This window comes from Pongo pygmaeus, chromosome 5 (genome assembly GCF_028885625.2).
Source record: "Pongo pygmaeus isolate AG05252 chromosome 5, NHGRI_mPonPyg2-v2.0_pri, whole genome shotgun sequence".
In the NCBI taxonomy this organism is placed as follows: Eukaryota; Metazoa; Chordata; class Mammalia; order Primates; family Hominidae; genus Pongo; species Pongo pygmaeus.
In genome coordinates, this window is record NC_072378.2 from 35,957,725 (window position 1) to 35,971,479 (window position 13,755).

At 40.7% G+C, this 13,755-nt stretch overlaps 1 protein-coding gene across 3 annotated transcripts in view; it reads right to left on the bottom strand.

The window, feature by feature from the left end:
- The window catches only part of FKBP5 (FKBP prolyl isomerase 5), a 111,995-nt gene that overhangs the window by 10,768 nt on the left and 87,472 nt on the right, over positions 1-13,755 (bottom strand). For 2 of the 3 annotated variants that reach the window (XM_054490673.2, XM_063666162.1), the window contains exons 6-8: positions 12,977-13,133; positions 6,870-6,960; positions 2,780-2,863 (exon numbers count right to left, since the gene is read on the bottom strand). In XM_054490673.2, the coding sequence (XP_054346648.1) occupies positions 2,780-2,863; positions 6,870-6,960; positions 12,977-13,133 (332 nt within the window). The remainder of the gene's footprint in view (positions 1-2,779; positions 2,864-6,869; positions 6,961-12,976; positions 13,134-13,755) is intronic. The other variant, XM_054490675.2, reaches the window with a different exon arrangement.

Sequence of the window (13,755 nt, forward strand, 5' to 3'; positions counted from 1 at the left end):
GGTTGAAACGAGGACTTTACATCTCCAACGGCAAAATCATTCCCACTTAAAAGCTGAGTACAATTCAACCCTACTGAGGAGAGAGGCTTTACCCATTTAGGTATAAACCAAACCAACAGATCAATGGAAACAGAATTGCAATATGCAGATGGCATGAAATACAGATCTTTAGTTCAGCCCATCTCTGCTCTCACCTACACATCTGGACTCTGTGCAAATGCATAACATGCCAAGTCAGACACCCTGGAAAGACAAGGCCCGGGAGGGCAGTATGGCAGATTGAAACCTGCCCTGAGTTGGGAAGGGAGTATGTACAGGCAACTGTCTACTAACCATTTTGAAGTTTTACAGCTAAAGCTAGGAATACTGCTGGGATCTTTTACCTATAATTATAAAGGTGCCTCCAGGGAAGTTTTCAGTGGTACAAAATGTTCAGAGACATTCTGGGAGAAAAGTCTCAGGTCAGTGGTTTTGAACCTTTCATTAATTTTTCCCCAATGGACTAATGTTTTGAAAGATTTTGCCTATCAAATTCCATGTTAAAAATAATTTTTTCCATGTGTGTGACTGCTGATCCAGATTTTATCCAAAGATTGGTAATTTTAAGAAGGTTCATAATAGTATCACTCTTGCAGTTCTGATGCTGATAAGCAACAAAGTTAAGTAACAGTACAGACATTCATTGCTTTCTGCTAGTGATCACTAATTCTGGCCATCTCTCTGTATATATTCAGAACACAGCTATATGACCCACGGCTTCATAAAATTATTTCATTACCAATAATGTGCTCCAAAATTCTGTATCATAGCACCAATTAGAGCCTCTGAATAGCTGAGCTGTTTTACTACACTGAATCGATATACTTCTAGTCAAAGGCCAAAAGCCTCAAATCTTCCCAAACTGTTAATATTCTATTTAGAAGTATTGAGAAATATATAAAATATACTTAAGGATTTTTATGGACTTCAGAAATATAGAAAATACCGTTAAGGACTCACAATCTTAAGAAATTTTGTAGAAACATTTTTCACTCTAGTGTATTTATGTATTTGGATATACAAATAACCCACCTGGAATCTTAAGTGGGTTATTGAAGTATCCAATATACCTCAATTAGAATTAAAAACAAAACAAAACAAACAAAAAAAAAACACTTGTTCTTGAGAGTTTAGAAACTCACAGAAATTCAGGCTGGAAGGAAACTTGGGGAACACCTATTCTAACTCCCCTATTTTTCACTTGAAAATATAACCTCTTTGGACCTTAAATGACTAAATCATTTGAAGAGCAATAAAGCCCATTTTTCCCAATTCTGAGCTTATTCTATCATACCCCAATGCTTTCTGGTGATCCATAAGAGTTTAGTATACATAGTAAATAATGATAAATAAGTATAAATATATAAATATGTTATCTAAACCCATGATTTTAAATTTGTTTGAATACCACTCACAGTAAGAAATATGCAATCCACTACTTACTCATACACAAGCAAAGTTTTATGCAACAAAACTGATCCTTATAACATATTGCAATACACTTCCACAAAACTGATTTCATGACCCAATATTGTCTCAGCTCAAATTCCAAAAACACACGGTGCCCTCTGGCTGTGTTAATTTTGGGTTGATTATATATTCTTACATAATTCTCTAGTTGTTTCATTTGGATTAACATTGCCACTCCTCCCTCCTGACAAGATTGTAACTTAATAATAGCATGTCTTATAGCAGATGCCCCATAAAGACTTGTTAAAGTACACTTACGCCTCACTGCCTTATACTGCTGAAAAACATCTAATTTCTGTATCGCAGTGGCAGAAAACGAAAGAAACCTTGACAGAACTCCCATTCTCCCTCTAATTCTCATCACTAAGCCCTTTCTGCTTGACATGGAGACGGCATATATTTGAGGTGGGGAAGCAATGGGTAGAACACTGATTACAACAGAATGAAGGGCAGTTTCTTTTTTTCTTACATCTAGAGGTTTAAGATCTAAGTGAGAAAATATCACACTCCTAGATGCTCCAAGAAAGGTTTCTGAGAAGCAATTTATGATGAATATCATTCAGGAATATCCGGAGATTCCTCATAAAAGCAAGTGTGCAGGAATCATCTTGGCCATTAGAAGCAATCAATACTACCCTGTGAGTTTCTTTTGAAATCTGTGCATGTTCTCTGTCCTTTTGTCATATGCTCTAGTGACTTCATCAAGACAGTATAAAGGAAGATGGGCCCGGTGCAGTGGCTCACGCCTGTAATCTCAGCACTTTGGGAAGCTGAGGTGGGAGGATTGCTTGAGGCTAGAAGTTTGAGACCAGCCTGAGAAAGAAAGGGAGACCCTGCCTCTCACACACACAAAAAAAAAAGGAAGAAAGAAAAATGATGTGAAACTTACCCCTATGAATTCCATTCTTTGCTAACAATTATTCTATTCATTCTTTTTTCATTCCAAAAACACTTGTTGAGTGCCAACTATGTACCAAGCAAGATGCTTTAGGAGTGAGTGATACTGTGGTGGGTGGGGATGCCAGACCTGGTCTACCTGTATGGAAGGTTACAATCTAGAGCAGAATGTGTAAAAGAAGAATCTGTACTTTTTTTTCCCACGATTGTTTTCTCACCATTTTTCGTATTGAAAATGACAGATTTGTAAAAATTGCAGCTTATTCTTACAAGCATAGTGTTGATAAAATTCAGAGTAGGGAATATCAGCACAATTCACTGACACTTGAATAAATTCTTTGAGATGGAAAGGATTGTACAGGGACTCACACACCTTGAAGTATACGGTTCCCTTCTCTTTGACAATGGCAGCCTGCTCCAATTTTTCTTTGGTATCCATCTCCCAGGATTCTTTGGCCTGTGTGTAAATTTGTGACAATGGTTAGATGAACAGAGAGAAAAGCATCAGTTGAGGCCTACTGGAACAAAGAGCAGCTAATTCTAGAAGATACTCCAAACTGAAAACACTCTGGCTGTTGAAATTGTGTGTCACTGCCAATTTACTGCTAGGCCAGTGCTTCTTCACACTGTTTTAAGAACTCACTTTCCATCATGACCAAGCTGCAGCTTGAACAATGTTGCTCAAGAGAGAGGAGCCGCAAAAACACAGTAAGGAACATACTCTGGTAAGCATTGCTACAAAGTGAATCTTTAGAAATATAAGGTGAAGCCATACAAAGTTAAGGCCATGCCTTATCTCCCTCTGCAAACCTCTCCACTAGGCTGTTTCTCTCAAGCCTGTTTTTCAACTCTAAAATGGGAATATGACTGTAGTCAAGTTGTAGTTTGTATATTCATACAGAATTTTCAAAATTCTGGGTCAGGTTGTCTCACCACTCTAAAACAACCAGATATACTAATAATACTGCTAAATTGTATCAACTTGCAGATGTATACTGGGGGGACTTCAAGCAAAACATAACTGGGAGTAAAGCTCATGCAAAAATATCCCTTTAGAGCCATAAATAAATGACTTCATTATCATCTGCTAGCTTGTATTGTGTGTATTATTACTGCTACCATTACAGATACAAATCCAGAAATAACTGCACTTGCCATTTACAAGCTGGATTTAGAAGGATCATAGAGTCAAGAGAACAATCTGGGAGCCTTTAGGAAAAGTGACAGTGGGTGTGGTCAGTGCTATTTACTGCATATAAATTATGAAGTTTAAATGGGTAACTAAAATTCTCTCTATTCAAAAGATAACAAGTGTGTGTTCCTGGTGTCACAGCCCCTGCTATCCTCTACTTTTATTATTATTATTATTAATTTTTTTTTTTTTTTTTTGAGACGGAGTTTCGCTCTTGTTGTCCAGGCTAGAGTGCAATGGTGTGATCTTGGCTCACCGCAACCTCCGCCTCCCGGGTTCAAGTGATTCTCCTGCCTCAGCCTCTGGAGTAGCTGGGATTACAGGCATGCACCACCATGCCTGGCTAATTTTTTGTAATTTTTTGTATTTTTAGTCAAGACGGGGTTTCTCCATGTTGGTCAGGCTGGTCTCAAACTCCCAACCTCAGGTGATCCACCTACCTCAGCCTCCTAAAGTGCTGGGATTACAGGCATGAGCCACTGTGCCCAGTGACTATCCTCTACTTTTTAAAAGTGAATAATGAAAGGGTTACTCATCTTTCTGGCAACTCATGTAATTCTGCTTCCTAATAATGTAGCTCAAATTACTCAAAAACCTAGTTATGGTTCGATTCCAGGTTTTAGCACCCAAAAAACAAAAACAAAGAACACCTAGTTAATAAGTCTCTTTGTATTTCTTAGGTTGGCTTCAGTCTTTATGGAATTTTTTTTTATTTTTTCTTTTTTTGAGACAGGATACTCTTTTATTTTTTCTTTTTTTGAGACAGGATCTTGCTCTGTCGTCCAGGCTGCAGTGCAGTGGCACGATCACGGCTCACTGTAGCCTCGATTTCCCAGGCTCAAGCAATCCTCCTGCCTCGGCCTCCCGAGCAGTTGGGACCACAGGCATGTGCCACCATGTCTAGCTAATTTTTTTTTTTTTTTTTGGTAGAGACGGGGTCTCACTATGTTGCTCAGGCTGGTCTCAAACTCCTGGGCTCAAGCCATCCTCCTATCTTGGAGTCCTGAGTAGCTGGGACTATAGGAACGTGCTACCACACCCGGGAAAATTTTAAATTTTTTTGCAGAGAGGGGGTCTCACTATGTTGCCCAAGCTGGTTTTGAACTCCTGGGCTCAAGTAATCCTGCCTCGGCCTCCCAAAGTGCTGGGATTATAAGTGTGAGCCACCATGCCTGTAATATAAGTGTGTGTGTGTGTGTGTGTGTATATATATATATATATATATATATATATATATTTTTTTTTTTTTTTTTTTTTTTTTGAGACGGAGTCTTGCTCTGTCTCCCAGGCTGGAGCGCAGCGGCGCGATCTCGGCTCACGGCAACCTCCACTTCCTGGGTTCAAACGATTCGCCTGCCTCAGCCTCCCGAATAGCTGAGATTACAGGCACCTGCCACCATGTCCAGCTAATTTTTCTATTTTTAGCATAGATGGGGTTTCACCATGTTGGCCAGGCTGGTCTCGAACTCCTGACCTCAGGTGATCCACCTACCTCCTGACCTCAGGTGATCCACCTACCTCAGCATCCCAAAGTGCTGGGATTACAGGCATGATGAGCCACAGCGCCCAGCCTGGCCTAGTCTATTCTTAACAAGGCAGAGGATTAAATCACATTGCCCCAAACAACATCATATACCTTCATGTGATTTCAAATATACCAAGCAGCAGTGCATGAATATACACTTGGAGTGATGACAGAGCACAGGCTTGCTGTGGCACACCACTGGGAGAGTGCTCCTAAATAAGCAATGTCCACTGGGCCATGAGAAGGAAGGGGCAAGAGGCTGCTTTATGAAAATGGAAATAGTAAAGCCGTAGGTCTAAATAACCACATGCTAAAGATTATCTTCTCTCTCTTTAACAATAAAAAAACACCATATGCTATGACGACAGCATTGGGGGATCAGTGCTGAGCTAGCAGGCCTTCAGAAGAGGTTACATGACAACAACCAGTGGTCATAATCACAGCATATGTTTGTTTGGGGGAACATGAAGTGGAAGGGGTATGATTAGGAATGTCACTACTGGGGGTGAATCCCAAAGCAGGGTTCCCCTCACTTTCTCAGCCCAAAGGTACAGGCCTACAGGACAATGATTTCTTTTCTGAATCCAACAAAATATAAATGGTCATGTTTCCATTTATATTAATGTGCTTAATGTGGCCAGGCACAGTGGCTCACCCCTATAATCCCAGCACTTTGGGAGGCCAAGGCAGGAGGATGGCTCGAGCCCAGGAGTTTGAGACCAGCTGGGGCAACACAGTGAGACCCCATGTCTACAAAAAATAAACAAAATTAGCTGGGCGTGGTGGCATGTGCCTGTAGTCCCAGCTACTTGGGAGGCTGAGGTGAGAGGATTGCTTGAGCCCAGGAAGTTGAGGCTGGAGTGACCTATGATCGCGCTCACTGTATTCCAGCCTGGGTGACAGAGTGAGACCCTATCTCGAAAAAAAAAAGTTTAATGTACAGAACGTGAAGGTAGCACTGTGCAGGAATAAAAAAGGAACACAAATGCGGTCCTTGAGCTCCACAAAGGGTGGGGCTTTGGAAATGCCAGGGGCACGTGGCCGAAGACAATAGCATACCTAGCTCAGGTATATGCTGTGTGTGTCCAGTTCAGCTGCTGCTGGGAGCCTCCAGAGTGAAACTGAGATGGAAATATGTTCAAGGAGGCATGCTGTTTCTGGAATCCAAGGCAACTGACAAATTCTCTCTTCTCTACTTGGAGAAGTATAAAAAAAAAAAAGGCTTCGGGTTAGCTGGTTTCTTTCTTGTATCCCTGGTCACAGAGCCTAGTGGCCCTCGAGGACTTGCAGTTGGGATAACAACTTGGAGCCACAGTGCAGGCCTCTTCGTGACTCCTGTGAAGGATACAATCCGTTCAGCTCTGAAAAGCTGCACCCCACTCCCCCAAGGAGCCACTTGGCAGAACGTGAACCTTTCTGTCCTCAACCCAGGAAAAAAAAAGTACAAAAAGAACAAGTCTAGGAACAAATAAGGGAACAAGTCTTGGATTCTACCCAAAAAAGTTTAAAAAAAAAAAAAAAGCTGACACATAGGAAAAAAATAAGAACACGGAGCTCCTTCGTTGTATATCAGCTGTGCTATGTCAGTTGTTCTACTCTTCAGCAGCAGTGTTGGAGGCAAGAGACAAACTTGATAATGAATAAACACCATCTATCTATACCACCTATTAAGATAAGATACTGATTTATAGGAAGTGGATGGAGAAGAAACCTACCATAATTTTAAGGAAGTTGGTATTTTCTCACCTTTTCGAAGCTCTTAAGTGTAACTTCATATATAAGCTCAGCATTAGGTTCAATGCCAAATTTAGGCTTCCCTGCCTCTCCAAAACCATATCTGAAATGGAGAGTAAAAAATAAAACTTTAAAAGAATTGGTGTATTTCCAGGCACTTCCTTCAGTATTTTGAGGCATCAACAAAGCTATCATTTGCAAGCTACATGTGTCAGAGACCCTGAAGACAGACCAGATGTTGACCAGAAGATACAGTGTGAAGTATCTTCACTGCTACAGTTTTCTTAGAAACCAGGCTAGGTTTAGTTTTCTTTTCTCCTTCACATTCACATGTAATGCAACACCTGTACTCCTTGGGGCAGCTTGATTCATGGGATTTTAAATGTCACTGCCTTTTTCTCCACTTGATTTTATATCTAGTTTTTTTTTTTTTTTTTTAATAAAATGGCCATGATTTAGCTGCCAGGAATTTTCCCCTAAGTTTTATCAGCAGAAAGGACAGAGAAGACACAGCCACTGTAATTGTTAGAGTGGTACTCATGGGAAGTATTTTTTAATAAGCTTTTAACTTTAAAGTGCTGTCACTTCTAGTAGTACCACTTCCAGTCACATAAGTGAAGGGGAAAGGCTCACACATCAAGAGAGAAAAGTTTTCACACTATTTAAGTTTTTTAAAAGTACATGAAGGAACACAAATAACATAATGATATACTCAAAAATAGCTGCCCTAGCAAGTTCTGACACCATCTCTAGAGAAATATTCTTATGGCTTGTAGCTATCAGAGTGTAGGATTCTATACCTTTTAGCCAAAACTTATGGAAAAAATTAACTGAGGACATATATATTTGTTTTCTTGGGATCATGTAAGATCGCCAGCAAATTAAATGTATTCGGGAAGCAGATATTTACTAGAATGGGGGCTGTAGCAGAGCTCTGTCTGGTTCAACTGTTTCCCAGTGTTTAGAACAAGGCCCAGCATATTAGTCAAGTATTCACTGAAATATATTCTGTTCCCATTTGTTGCAAGCCAAGTTGTTCTTTAATATATGAAATGGTATTACAAAAAACTTAGTAAACTCAAGCTTTCAAGGTACAGGTTGAAAGATGTCAAAACCGAGTTAATCTAATACCTCCAGTTTTCTCTGGGGCAAAGGGACTAGAGTGGGAACACTCAAATTTTGTTGCTTGCACCACTTTCTTTACCCTTTGCCTGAATTTTCCAGGAATAAAAATGCTTACTCACTCACCTCCACTGTTACACAGAAAATGGAAGCTGGAACCAGAAAGAGGAATAGAGATACAAGAGCTGGTAGGAATGAGGAGTGGGGCAAAGGGTATCTTCCACAAAGACATAAAAAAGGACATAATTACTAGTGACCAATTTTAAGAAGTGATGCCTAATTTTCTACTTTGAGCTCTTAGATGTATATATCTACTATCTTGTTTCTGCCATCTGATAAATTAAAAAAAAAAATTCCTTAACTACCCAGGTAGGTAGGTGAGTCCTTGCTAAGCACATATTTTCTGAGAGCATGTTATATTTGGAGTCCTGTGCTAAGCAGTTGCAAATGCAACAAATGATCTGGCATTTGCCTTAGACCAGCGGATCTCAACCAGGGTGATTTTAACTCCTCTTCCCTCCAGGAAACCTCTGGCAATGTCTAGAAATATTATGGGTTGTCACAACTATGGGGGTGCTACTGGTATCTGGTGGGAAGAGGCCAGGAATACTGCCGGATATTCTACAATGCATGTGACAGCCCCCTATGACCAAGGATTAGAAAGCCCAAAGTGTCAACAGTGCTGAGGATGAGAAAATCTGCCTTAGAGGAAGGTGGGTGGGGAATGTGGGGCTGTACAAGGGAGGCACCAAGTGTCCTATTATTGATGGGATTAAAGAAGACTAAAGAAAAATATTATTTCTGCAATCTCTCCCAGGCTAAAATGAAGCGATTCAGTCAAGATACGTGTGGCGCACATGATCCTGCAGAGGTGGAAGCCCACACCAAGATATTCTGGCAGCACCTATCCTGACTTCCATATTACACAGAAAGTTGTCAGCCTGGGTGAAGAAGGAACCAGGGCACCCAATTTATCTGACTAAAAACAAAACACCACAAGAGGAATCCCAGGACCTAACCAAAAGATAATCTAGACTACAGTAACAGAAGGAATTCAGCGTTAATGCCCTTGAATTAAGAGTTTCCTCCAGAGAACAGAGATACAAATAATGACTATTAATGACCATTAAGCCTTAATGTGCATGTAAGAAGCACTTGGACTATAAGCTCTTATCAACTGCTCCCTTTTTACAGATAAAGAAACAGAGTGCTTCCTGAGAAGTCACACAAAGAGGCAGTGGTAGAGCCAGGGTTTAAATTCAGACCCTGTGTGTCCCCAGAAGATCAGTTTTTTTTGACTCATACTGCCTCATAACTAGACACTATGGCTCTTGGTAGCCTGTTTTTTTATTTTTATTTTTGAGACAAGAATTTCACTCTGTCACCCCAGGCATCATGCAGTGGCATGATCTCAGCTCACTGCAACCTCCGCCTCCTGGGTTCAAGTGATTCTCCTGCCTCAGCCTCCCAAGTAGCTGGAATTACAGGCACGCACCACCACGCCCAGCTAATTTTTGTATTTTTAGTAGAGACGGGGTTTCACCATGTTGGCCAGGCTGGTCACGAACTCCTGACCTCAAGTGATCCTCCCGCCTCGGCCTCCCAAAGTGCTGGGATTACTACAGGTATGAGCCACCTCGCCTGACCAATAGCCTGTGTTTTTGTTTGGGGTTCATGTGTGACAGAAACATAAGGAAAGGAAGGAAAAAAAAGTTAAAACTATATACACTTTACCTAAAACAAAAAAGATTTATTAGTCTCAGTATTTAAAACAATACAAAGGGAAGATATTATCCCAATGAGGAGAAAGAAAAAGGGATTGTCTGGAAATGTTTTATGACTTTCTTATTATGAAGACATTCTAGGCCAGGCGTGGTGGCTCACACCTGTAATCCCAAGCACTTTGGGAGGCTGAGGCTGGAGGACTGCTTGAGCCCAGGAGTTTGAGACCAGCCTGGACAACATAGTAAGACCCTGTTTCCACAAAATGAAAAAAATTAGCCAGACAGGATGGAGCACACCTGTCTTCCCAGCTACCCAGGAGCTTGAGGTGGGAGGATCCCTTGAGCCCAGGAGTTCGAGGCTACAGATTATGCCACCGTACTCCAGCCTAGGTGACAGAGTGAGACCCTGTCTCGGGGGGTAGGGGAGGGCCAGAAAGAAAACATTCTTCCCGAGAGTCTATCAGAGTATCAGAGTCAAAGAGAAGGTCTGCCTTGGAAATTTCCTGGAGAATGAAATACAGATGACCCTAAGAGCTATTTGCAGATATTTTCTGCAACAGCCATACTTATAGCAACATTTAGATGCAATGTTTTATGAAAGTGGGAACCTGAATAAAACAAGTAAATTCACTGCATGCACTGAAAACATGCTTAGCATATAGGGGTTTTCTACACACACACACAGTATGCATACACACACATATATATAGCATGTAGGAGTTTTCTACATATAAATGTAGTACTACGCAATGCATATGCAGCAGTCTCATATTACAGAGAATGCACTTCACATAATTCCTCAACATACCAACACCTTGAACAAAAATAATGTTCCTTTCTAAATATGCTAAATTATTTCCATAAAACTCATAAAAAACTTTTATACCTAGAAATTTATGAAAACCTATTGACAACTTTTATGCCTGAAAAGATCTGAAAAATCGATCTCATGTTAAACAGGATTTCCTTTTTCTTGTGGTCTGAGGGTAAAATGGAAGAGAAGGTGAGCAGTCACAATAGCAACAAAAGCTCACACACTGCGGGCTCATGTGTGCCCTACACGTGCAGGATTTCATTTAGCTCTCCATAACTTTATGAGGTGGATACTGTCATCTGCATTTACAGAGGGGAAACTGAGGCTTAGGAGGGTTAAGTGCCTTGGCCAAGTGCACAGAGCAAGCTCTAACCACTAATGATACAACAAACAGTTTAAATCTGAAAAGAACTGTTTGCGTTAAAAAATATAAAGACAATTTCTATTTTTCTTTGTCATTAAACTTGAGACATCTGTTCCCACAACTGCCTTGTCAGCCAGGCTAAAATGTAATGTATATAAACTAGTTCATATAACATTACGTTGTCATAATACATACAGAAGTTATCCTAAGGGAGCTTAAATTTTGAAAATATACATTACACATAAATTCACCTCTCTGAGTTTAGAACTACTGTAATTTTGAAATGCTGATTAAAAGTAATCAGAGATGGCCTGGCGCAGTGGCTCATGCCTGTAATCAATCCCAGCACTTTGGGAGGGTGAGGCAGGCGGATCACTTGAGTCTAGGAGTTGGAAACCATCCTGGGCAACATGGCAAAACCCTGTCTCCACAAAAAATACAAAAAGTAGCCGGGTGTGGTAGTGCACACCTGTAGTCCCAGCTACTCCAGAGACTGAAGTGGGAGGATCACCTGAGCCCTGGAGGTTGAGGCTGCAGTGAGCATGACTGTGCCACTGCACTTCAGCCTGGGTGACAGAGTGAGATCCTGTTACCAAAAAAAAAAAAAAAAGTAATTAGAGATTATTTGGATATGGAAGAGATAGCTTTTTCTATGCTCTATCTGAATTTTAAGAAGTATCTCCTAGAAACAGAATTAGTTTCACCTAAGAATAAACTACAAATATCGAGTAAATATTAATATAAATAAGACACATTGAAGTGGGGGCTACAGTTAGTGGAAAGAGGAACCAGCTAGAGAAAAAGAAGGCATTATACAAAGGGTGCCTCAGTGACGGCTATAAAGAGTTCAAGGTAGAGCATTTTGGAAGGATTTTCAAGTGGTAGTTGCATGGCTAGAACATCACCTCAAAAATATGATTATGGGCTGGGCGTGGTGGCTCATACCTGGAATCCCAGCACTTTGGGAGGCCAAGATGGGAGGATCACTTGAAGTCAGGCATTCGAGACCAGCCTGGCCAACATGGTGAAACCCCGTCTCTACTAAAAATACAAAAATTAGACAGGCATGGTGGCGGGCGCCTGTAATCCCAGCTACTCGGGAGGCTGAGGCAGGAGAATTGCTTGAACCCGGAGGTAGAGGTTGCAGTGAGCCAAGATCGTGCCACTGCACTCTAGCCTGGGTGGCAGAGCAAGACTCCATCTCAAAAAATATATATATATGATTATGGATCAAGTGCTGGGGCAAAGGTACACTGCCGTTAGATTACTACAGAGTCTACAAAATGACACCACAAAAGGCTTAACATCACCTACTGGCAAGTGCAGGTCATCAAGATTCTCAGTAACTCAGAATCCCACTGTCTGAAATCCATGGAGCCGGAGGGAGGATACACTAGATAAGCAGATGCACTCTCATGCAGACAAAATCAAAACACCCTGGGTTCTCTCAGGGGTCTGTTTCTCAAGACAGAAGGGTTGGATTCATGGTATAATTTTAGATCTAAAAATAATACTAAACATGTTTTCACAAGAGAGACTGTCAGTGTCTGATGGTTCTAAGCTTGGAAGTGCTAATGGATATCCTTATGATGGGAAAAATTTAGGCAAAAAATGAGTCATCTCCGTTGCCTTTAGATCCAGGAAGAATGTGCTTTTTTTTTTTCAGGGACTCTATATAAGAACAAGTGGCGCACGTTCAAGTGGTAGTAAATCATCCAAATGCTTCTTTGACTCCCAACCCCCATGTTTTCCTGCCTCCTAATTTAGAGAAAAGGGAAGAGGGGGTGAGAGAACCACATATGAGAAGGGTCCATAGCTGCCTGTCTTGGCAATACTGCAGGCAAAACAAATCATCACAAAAGCAAAAAGTGGCTGTAAGACCTATTCTGAACATATATCAATCAAGTAGACATGCTCACAAACCTCTATGATATTGTAAGGCCCATTAATTTACGTGATGACTAACTGCAGCCTGATTTAATTGTTTCCGTTGTTGGATTAACTTCACTGAAAATGCCAAAACACTGAATGAAAAGCAAGCATATCCCTGTCCTTTAGGTGACTTCACTGTGTTCCAAACTGGTATGCTGCTTACCTTGGTCCAAGATATAAAATACATTGTTCTTCCCGCTGCATTTTCTCCAGAGCTTTGTCAATTCCAATTGGAATGTCGTGGTCTTCTCCTTCGCCCACAGTGAATGCCACATCTCTGCAGTCGAACATCCTTCCACCACAGCGGCCTTCCAGGTGGACTGAGGGCGAGGAGACAGGAGAGTCAACAGAGCCGCTTCTTAGGACTGGCTCATTCAGTGAGGTGATAAATGACTGGTCGACAATGTAGCAAATACCATTTCCCCTTTCTCATTTCATCAAGAGACACACACAGTATGTCTTGGTGAAGCTTAGTCTACGCAGTCTGAAAGTTTAGGAGCAACCATATTTCTTTCTGTTTTAAGTTAAACTTGTAATTACTGATATTTGTATCAATAAGACAGTTTAGTAGGTAACAAACCAGAAACACAGGTTTATTCTAAGTCTACTATGTGACAGAAGTTTCCTCACCTATAATACAAAGTCAAGAAATGCTGGATTATTTAATAAAGTTATCAAATGCCACAAATTTAATATCAAATATATAAACATCTGTAACTGCATCTTGGCTTCAGATGCTTGGGCCAAAAAACCAACTAAATGGCTCTTTCTCCAATGATATACAAAGGTTAAATGAATAAAGATGCTCCTTCTTCTTTAAGAGTCCTAATTTCATTCACAAATATATCTGAATAAAAATGGTAAATCCAAAGACAACAACATCAATAACTATCTTAGCTATATCCCTTACTGGAAATAATAAATGTAAAGTGTGAAAGAATC